Here is a 9,752-nt window from a genome sequence, read left to right as displayed (position 1 = left end):
TCTTGATTGAGGCGTCGAGTTCAGATCCAAGCCTCTTCATTCTCGGCCGACCCTTCGTTGAAACCCTTGAAGGACCTTGGATGTCAGATTCACCAAGATGGGGGCCACCCTATGTGACCGTGCTATTTTGTGAACTTGGAACACGCCTGGACAGCAATAGAAGAAATTCGGGTTTATATCTCTCATTCGCATGAAATATCTAATCATTTCCTTCACATCTTCGTTTACATCAGCACAGCACAAATTCCTCGTTATATAGTTTCTAACATCCTTTTCTGAGTAACCCAACTTTGATGACCCACCAACCTCATTTGCCAGTGCGAGATAAGTCTTGTTAGGCCGTATGCCAGCCTCATCGTTGTTCTGAATCACACACTTGGCATGCATGGTCAGTTCCCTGTACTCACTGTAATGCACAGCTTGCTCGGCAGAACACGCGTGGGTGTGCTTCAATTCTAATTTGGTCACCAGCCAATTATCATTATGCCTATCAAGCATCACGTACATCCTTGCTTTGCACCCAGCTATTGTTATTCTCTTTACCCGCATTGCTACCTTCACTCGAGATTCCCGATAACCTTCACGACTACAGTGTATCGATTGATTAATAGGTACCTTTAATTCCTTCCTGGTCTTGTCAAAGTTTGTATTCCTAATCCTCGTCACAAACCCAACTTTCTTCGCATAATTAGAATAGAACTCTTGTGCCCGCTGTAACGAATCAAATCTCAATCCTACGTACGGAATTTTCTCCATTGGAATTCCAGTGTGATCCGGGACCTGCAAATCCAATCAGAAAACGCATCACTCAACACAAACCACATCAATCTAAACAATTTCCAATATGTCACTAGTTTTGCGAGAAGAATAAAATATATTTCACACCTCATTATTGCTTACCGTAGCATCATCCTTTTTCTGAATAGCGTCTTCAGATTCTTTCCCCTAAAATCGATAAACGAGGACATATCACCAAACAAGATACACATCGACCATTCAACACTAATAAAATACTTTGCCAACAAACAGAAAATACCTACTAATTGACAACCCAAACTAAACTGGTATAAAAAAGTACTATCGATAATCAAAACCATAAAAAAAATTAAAAAAATAAAAAAAAATTCATAGCTGGAAACATCATCTCCACATGCTAAACTAAGAAATAATAAAATACAATTCATGCAATAAAGTGTATCCCTGCTAACTTTTGATAATACCTACTAATGGACAAACCAAATTTTTACTTTTTAAAAAATTACTATATTTTTCCTGTAATAAATATATTAACCTACCATGAACAACACACATTAAGCAAATTAAACTGAGAAAAAAAATATGAGTGAATGATGCTAAAATGAACAAGACACATCTAAGGATTAGCTGGTGTACTCCCAAATAAAAAATATAGAGCCAAAAAAATACAAATTTAATTTGCTAATATAAAGCTCATTTAACCATTTCTGAAACAGCAAATATCTAATAAAAAACACATCGATCTCAATGCATTGCTCAAAATATATAGTCATTCTCAACTGAATTTATTGCTATGTGTATCACAAGAAAACTCAGTACAAGACACATTCAATCAATATGAAAAAGTCACATTAAGCAAATTAAGTTGAAAAAAAACACACAGTGTATTGCTAAAAATAAACAAGAAATACTATGTATGCTTAAAATATACACTCATTCTCAACTTAAATATGTGGCTCGATGTATCACAAGAAAATTCACCAAAAGACACATTAACCTACCATGAACAACACACATTAAGCAAATTAAACTGAGAAAAAAAATAGGAGTGAATGATACTAAAATGAACAAGACACATGCAAGGATAAGTTGGTGTACTCCCAAATAAAAATTATAGAGCCAAAAAATACAAATTCAATTTGCTAATATAAAGCTCGTTTAACCATTCCTAAAATCGCAAATATCTAGTAAAAAACACATGGATATGAATGCATTGCTGAAAATAGATTGTCATTCTCAACTGAATTTATTGCTATGTGTATCACAAGAAAATTCACTACAAGACACATTAAGTCACTATAAAAAAGTCACATTAAGCAAATTAAGTTAAAAAAAAAAAATCACTGAGTATTGCTAAAAATAAACAAGAAAGACTATGTATGCTTAAAATATACACTCATTCTCAACTTAAATATATGGCTCAATGTATCACAAGAAAATTCACCAAAAGACACATTAACCTATCATGAACAACACACATTAAGCAACTTAAACTGAGAAAAAAAAATATGAATGAATGATCTAAAATGAACAAGACACATGCAAGAATAAGTTGGTGTACTCTCAAATAAAAATTATAGAGTCAAAAAATACAAATTCAATTTGCTAATATAAAGCTTATTTAACCATTCCTAAAATCACAAATATCTAATAAAAAACACATGGATCTCAATGCATTGCTCAAAATATATTGTCATTGTCAACTGAATTTATTGCTATGTATATCACAAGAAAATTCACTACAAGACACATTAAGTCACTATAAAAAAGTCACATTAAGCAAATTAAGTTGAGAAAAAAATAGAAAAAATAAACAAGACACATCTGAATCCCTGTTAATAACTCATGATGTAAAACATTAAAAAAAGGTTGCTGGAAGGCCTAAGCAAAGACGCCACTAAAAGAAGAATTACCTGTTCTACATGTGGTGTGTCATGTTCACTCAAACACAGAACATTAACGTCGGTAAAAATAGAATTCTCCCTCACGTCATACGCACTGCCGGACAATGCTTCTTCAAAAATTGGTGTATCCATGGACATATTGTGATGCACTCGCCTTCAACACAGACACATACACCGGAAATCGGTGCTCCAGGAAGAGTCTATGTCGCAAATGGAAAGGCTATTGCAGATTCTTATTGATGTTACTAAAATCAGGACGGAGATATTACCTGGTATAGTTCACGGCACAACGGTTTCACGACACCACCATGCACGCACGTCGCATCTATCTTCCACGAGGCTGTTGGTGTATCTAATTGGAATCCGGGAGAGAGACGGTCACTGGCGGATTGGGCACGGCGGCGTCCCGGTGACTAAAAATTTTGGCCAATTGTACGAGAGAGACGTTTGGCGATAGTTTCTTAGAAAAGAGATTGCTTGAAAAGGTTGGGATATTTAGTTTCTCTGGTTTAAGGTTAACTTGATCCATGTTTACCATTTTCTTACTTTTTCAAAATGTTTTTCATGAACCCCACATTAAACCTAATTTAATTATTTAAATTTATTTTAATTTTTTTTTAATTTGTGTTGGTAATAGTTCACAGATTCTCTCTTGATAACGTACTTTTCCTTTTTAAATAAAAGAAAAGTGAAGTTGAAAATGCAAAATAAGTTTTCCTCGAAAAAGAACCACTGACGTCTTTGACTCATTTTTAAGTAACTTCTTCAAAGCACGTAGTTTTATATGAAGATGGAAAGTAAAGAACCCGCTTTGGAGAAGTAATTGGAAGAGAAATACAAAAAGTAATTAATGCTTTTCAGACCAGGAGAATACCAATTAAATTATTCATTATTCCTTTTTTTTCAATAAATTATATTAAACTTAGAGCTCATTATCTCTAGTTGACAACCAAGTTGTAAGACCATTTCCAATAGAAAATTTATTTTAGTTTCTATTTATGATCTATCTGTTATAAAAAGTAACTCCACATCAACTTTTACGTCATAAATAATAAATAGAAACTCAAAATATCTTTCTCTTCTCCATTAGGAGGAACTAATTAAATAATATTTAATATTAATTATGATATAAATAATTAATATAAATTATTAATTAAATAAAATTTAATTATTTAATCTAATTAATTATTATAATTATTAATAAATTAATTATAATTTAATTACTTAATTAATTATTAGTTAAATAATTAATATAAATTATTAATTAAATAAAAATATTAATATTTAATATAATTAATTATTATCATTATTATTAAATTAATTATTATTTAATTATTTAATATAATTATTTAATTAATTAACATAACTATTTAATTAATTAATATTTTATACAATTATCAATTTTTAACCTAACTTGCCATTTGGCAAGTGTGGATTGGCTAATGAGAGTCCCCATTGAGAGGGACTCCCTCGTCTTGAAATGAGTAAAGGAACTCACTTGAGTTCCATTCCAACGCTCCAATTCTCTTTTCTCTCTGACAAAATAGTAACTAAGTTCCAAAATTTAACCCGTTGGAGATGCTCTAAGTCGAAACTTCCTTTTTAAGTTCAACGTGATTTATTAAAAAAATCTCTCACAAATTCGGGAGTTATAATATACTCGTTATAATCCAGTCTTAATTACTCTATAATTTGGTCTTTATTATAAAAAAATATTATATAGTCTTCATTCCAAAGTGGATGAGTTATAGAAAAATACTATGTAGCTATATAAGAACATGGTTAATATTTATTTATTTGTTTATTTATTTATTTATGCTATTATAATATTTTTTTTTATCAAAGATAGGAAGACTCAAATTCACAACCTCTTAAGTGAATATGAGAAAATTATACCATTTGAACTCATTGCCTTATGCTATTATAATACTTGATTCTAGTTTGTACATATTTCTAATTTTTTTAGAATAAAACCGCCTGTTTCGTCTAAATCTGCTCTAGACTTTTTCAAACTCAAAGTGCACGGAAGTATAGCATATACTAATATACATGAATTGATCAACGTCCAAACTAATAATCATATATTAAAGAAAAAAATTCAAAGCAATAAAACCGGAATACTCAGAAATTTCAGAGAATTTGTATGACAAAACAAAAGTCTACGAACTCTAACATTTGCCGTGTAAGATTAAATAGTCTACTCTAAAATTATTATAAATTTCCATTTATTTACATATATATGGTCAAATAATACAAGTGATAATCTAAACCAATTATTATATTTACTTTGGTTGAATCTCCAAGTGAGAATCAAAATAAATATATTTACAAAATGGAAGAAACAGTACATGTAATTCTTCTTCCACGCCATGAACTAAAAGTGAAAATAAAAAGAACAAACAAATTTGATGAAAATAGTAGAAAATCCAATTCCATACAAATATATACATAATAGCCTTATTTGATGAACCTTTTTAGCAATTCATGTTTTGTAGCTGATGTTCCTCAACAATGGATGATTCCTTTGACCTTGTGGTTGGATAATTGGTATGAGAACTCTTTCTTCTTATGAGATCACCAAACCTTCTAAGCAAAGCCCTTCTCTTCCTTGTGTTTCTCTCACTCTCAGAATCAGTAAAAGATTCATCTGCCTGATAAAGCTCCATATCTGGAGTTCCCATATCTAAATAATCATAGTGATTGGATCCTGAATCAGATGAATCCACCTCATCAAAAATTGAACCCTTTAGTAGTGAATCCTCACTTGGACTTTCTCTGTTTGAAGCATCTTCATTATTGTTATTGTTTCCTACCACCTTTTGTTGTTGTCTACTGGGACTCATTATCATATCCTTAAGATTAAGACTAAAAGTTTTGCTCAAACTCCTAGTCTGTTTGGTAGTAGAATCTCTTTGATCCATTGACAAATTATTAGTTCTGGATCTACTTCTTCCCAATTCTTTCGTTGATGACGATGACAAAAATGACTTCTGAAATTCCTCATTTCTATACTCCTTTAAGGTAGATTCTGAAAGCATTCGCTTTAACTCCCTGATGTTTTCAAATGACGCAGCTTCATGAATCTTTAGCATCTCGTTTTCTTGCACTAGCAATGCTAGGCTATCCTGCAGCCTAGCATTCTCGGCCCTAGCGATCTCCGCGGCTTCTTTCGCCACGTTGGACTCATTCAAGGCCTGTTTGAGTATGTCACGAAGTTTATGGTTGTCATCCTTTGATTTGCTCTCCGCTTCCCTAAGCAATTCAAGCAATCGAGCGTTTTCTTGTTGCGCAAGCAACCTTTCCTCTTCAGCCCTCTTAATGCAATTCACAAACTCTGTTTCCTTTACATTCCATGCTAAGAGAGATTCTTCTGCCTCCAATCTTAGCCTCTCAACCGTGTTCTGGTATCTATCTGCTTCTTTCCTTGTCATCTCAAGAGCCTCCTTATACTTCTCTTCCGTGCTTTCCATCATTGCCCTCCATCTCTCTGCTTCGCCCTTCGCGTGCTCGAGTTCAACTTGGCTCAATGTAAGCTTGGCCTTCACTTGGTTTGCCTCGGTTGCGACTTCTTTAAGCGCGAACGCTAAGTCATCCATAGCCTTCTTGCTATTCTCTTCTGCCTCCGTTGCCAGCTTTAACTCATTCTTCAATGAGTTCACTTCTTCAATAAGATCATATAACTTGGAAGAAAGTGCCTCACCATCTTGAATTCCTTGTATTGCACTCAACTTCGCCTCTTTTTCGATTCCATCCTGTTGAATTGCTTTTATCTTCTCTTTGAGAGAAGCAACTTCGATTTTCGACTCTTCGAGAAAAATCTTGCTTTGTTCAAGTTGCTTTGTCTGGACAACCAAAGTTTCAAACAAATTTGCCTCGGATTCTTTTCTCTTGTTGAGCTCGGTTTCCAATTCTAGAACCCTCCTTTTAAAATCGGAAACAGTGCTCATTGCCATCTCCTCGGAATATCTCCGATCGTCTAACTCCCTCTTCAGTTTGTCGAAGGAAGAAGAGTACTTCTTGCTGTTGCTGTTGTTATCTTTCATGCCAAATTTTCCTCTCTTGGTTCCTAGCCATGATGATTCCTCAGCTTTTCTCATTTGCTCCTCCATTTTTTGGTTACTATAAGAGTGTTGTTGCATTTTCAATATCTACCAGTATTGTTATTGATCACAAATCACATTCACAATCACAACAAGGTAGATATACCCTTTTCAAAAACCAACAACATATGTCAGAATCAAATCGAATTAAATCAAAGTCCACATCATGATTTTGCATGCAATAATTGAAGAAGAAGAAAAAGAAAGAAAACTTAATAAATAAATAAATAAATTGATAGGTGTTAAGGACTCACGAGGACTTTAGGTGCTGATTCTTCTTCTTGATGATTTTGTTAGGAAATGAATCAAGAAAGTTTTGATGGAGAAAATAAGGTAATGATATATAATTAAGATTGATCATGAAGCCGAGAATTTCGTGATATCACAAGATACTAGGGAGCGGAATCAATGGAAAAAAGACATGTAGGCTAAACATTATGAATCATCTTCATTTAGTAAAAGAAGGTTCTATACTTAGAAATTTGCTATGCCGATGAGAAGAGGTTTGGGTTTCAGAGTTTTTAGACAATTAAAAATTGGGGATCTTGACGGGTTTTAGTAACATTTTTTATAGCAACCTGCAGGTTTTAGATTCAACGTTATTCCCAATAGTAATAAATACAAAATATAAAAAAATTGGATTGTTAATTGTTACGGCAAACTATATAAATTAAACTTGTCGCTTTTGCTGTGTTGTGTTGTGCCCATCAAAAATGATTTTAGAAAACATTTTATTCCTATTGTTTACTAAAATAGTGTATAAAACACCTAAAAATGTCTATTAAAAAACTGTATAAATAACGTTGTTATTATCTTAGGCAAGTTGAGAACTACGTAAATAAGCCAAATTGAAATTCGTTTCAGTAATGAGCCAGGAGCTATATATATGTAATTCGAACCAGCTCGGTTCGAATTAGAATCCTTAGTAAATCGAACCAGTCAAGTTCGAATTAGGTTGATGAAAAGTTGGTTGTAATTCGAACCAGCAAGGTTCGAACTCCTTCTCCACGTAAATCGAACTAGCTCATTTCGAATTATAGGTAAGTAAAGTCTTCAAGTAATTCGAACCACCCTGGTTCGAATTACACTTATGCTGGGTTCTTAATAATTCGAACCACCCTGGTTCGAATTACTAGTGATTCGGCTATATAAGGAGTTCGAATCAGCCTCATTCGAACCATTCTCACCTTCCCCTACCCCACCAAATCTCAGAGAAAATGACCCAGATTCTCTTCGACGAAGACCTGAACGAAATACTCTGCTGATGGGGGACGATCCGGCACGGTTATATCGCTTGGACGGAGTCGCCCATATAGCTGGGGTCATCAACGAGGAGGTTAGTACGGAAATAACTTTGTTCTACCGCTACATGTGACTTAGTGGTTTTCCATGCGGGTTAGATGGTGGTTTAGTTGGTGGTTTATGTTAGTGGTTTATGTTAGTGGTTTCCGTTAATGGTTTATGTTAGTGGTTTATGTTGGTGGTTTATCTTAGTGGTTTATGTAAGTGGTTTACGTTAACGGTTTATGTTAGTGGTTTACGTTAGTGGTTTATGTTAGTGGTTTATGTTGGTGGTTTATCTTAGTGGTTTATGTTGGTGGTTTATCTCAGTGGTTTATGTAAGTGGTTTACGTTAACGGTTTATGTTAGCGGTTTATCTTAGAGGTTGACGTTAGTGGTTTATGTTAGTGGTTTATGTTAGCGGTTTAGTTGTGGTTGTTTTATGTTAGATCTTTCATGTCAGTGGTTTATGCTGGTTTCTTATGTTAGTTTTTTATGCAAGTAGTTCTCGTTCTTGGATTTTTAAGCGGTCATATTTAGTACGATTTTTTGGTTTACGAATTATCTTGTTGATTAAGTTTGTCACTGGTAATTAAGTTGGTTCTAATAATGCGGTTCATTTCTTCCGCAGCCTCAGAGATGCATCAGGAGCATGCGTCGGCAGCAGGGCATGCTCCTCGATGACAGATACGTTCCGTACCTGCAGATGGCCGGTCTATACCATCTTGCAAGGCTGAACGATAGATGGTTCCGGTTGGACGAGGCCCTTGTCAGTGCGTTCGTCGAGCGATGGCGTCCGGAAACGCACACGTTTCATATGCCGTTCGGAGAGTACACGATCACACTCCAGGACGTGGCATATCAGCTGGGTTTGCCAGTGGACGGGCGTTACGTCAGCGGCTGCCTATCAGAGTTTCAGATATACATCCAGGGTGGCCGTCCAGCCTGGGTGTGGTTCGAGGAGTTGCTTGGAGTGGTACCTCCTCCTAGCCAGGTTCAGAAGTACGCGGTCAACTGCAGCTGGTTTCAGGAGACTTTTGGTGAGTGCCCGGAGGGAGTTGATGAGGAGACTGTGCGTCGATATACCCGTGCGTACATCATGATGTTGTTGGGCACGCAGCTGGACGTTCAGCTGGCCATTGGCCTCGAGGTACTGTACTAAGCCTTGTCTATTTCAATTTACTATACGTAACTACGTGTTCATTTATAATGTATTAGATACCCTAAACACACATTTAAGTAGCGGTAAGACATGCGTATGATGCAGGTGGTCAGGTTACAACCCTTCCAGTAGCGAGAAGGGTCCTAGAGTTCAGATGTGGAGGCTCTGGATAGACCGGTTGCAGGATAGAGAGGTTAGTATGTTACTTAATAAGTTTCTTTATTTAACCACACTTTACGAGTTGGGTTCATGAGTTGCCCTGACACTGTATAGTTCTTGGTGCAGTTTATCTGGATGCCGTACAGCAGCCCCGACGTACTTCAGGTTGTGCATCCAGAGGTTTTGGAGCCTCGGCATATGGCGCTATGGCAGTCTGTTACGTCGCTTATCTACTTTACCGTCATAGAGTGGCATCAGATAGATAGAGTTCTTCCGCAGTTTGGAGGGGTGCAGCCCCGTCCACATCCCGCCCTGAACATCGACTTTCTGATGTCGAAGGACGGCAGAGGCGGAGATCGATGGTTCCCGTACCATTTGCAGAAGTGGCAT

At 35.5% G+C, this 9,752-nt stretch overlaps 1 protein-coding gene across 1 annotated transcript; it reads right to left on the bottom strand.

Moving 5' to 3' along the window:
* On the bottom strand, window positions 4,921-7,326 carry LOC107621909 (putative WEB family protein At1g65010, chloroplastic). The gene is made up of 2 exons (XM_016323879.2): window positions 7,015-7,326; window positions 4,921-6,867 (listed from the first exon to the last, which is right to left on the bottom strand). Exon 2 carries the CDS (start codon window positions 6,797-6,799, stop codon window positions 5,135-5,137), a length of 1,665 nt encoding a protein of 554 aa, XP_016179365.1. The 5' UTR covers window positions 6,800-6,867; window positions 7,015-7,326; the 3' UTR covers window positions 4,921-5,134.

The sequence above is a fragment of the Arachis ipaensis genome, chromosome B10 (genome assembly GCF_000816755.2).
Source record: "Arachis ipaensis cultivar K30076 chromosome B10, Araip1.1, whole genome shotgun sequence".
In the NCBI taxonomy this organism is placed as follows: Eukaryota; Viridiplantae; Streptophyta; class Magnoliopsida; order Fabales; family Fabaceae; genus Arachis; species Arachis ipaensis.
Note: the sequence above shows the minus strand (reverse complement) of the source record. Positions and strands in the feature narration are given on the sequence as shown.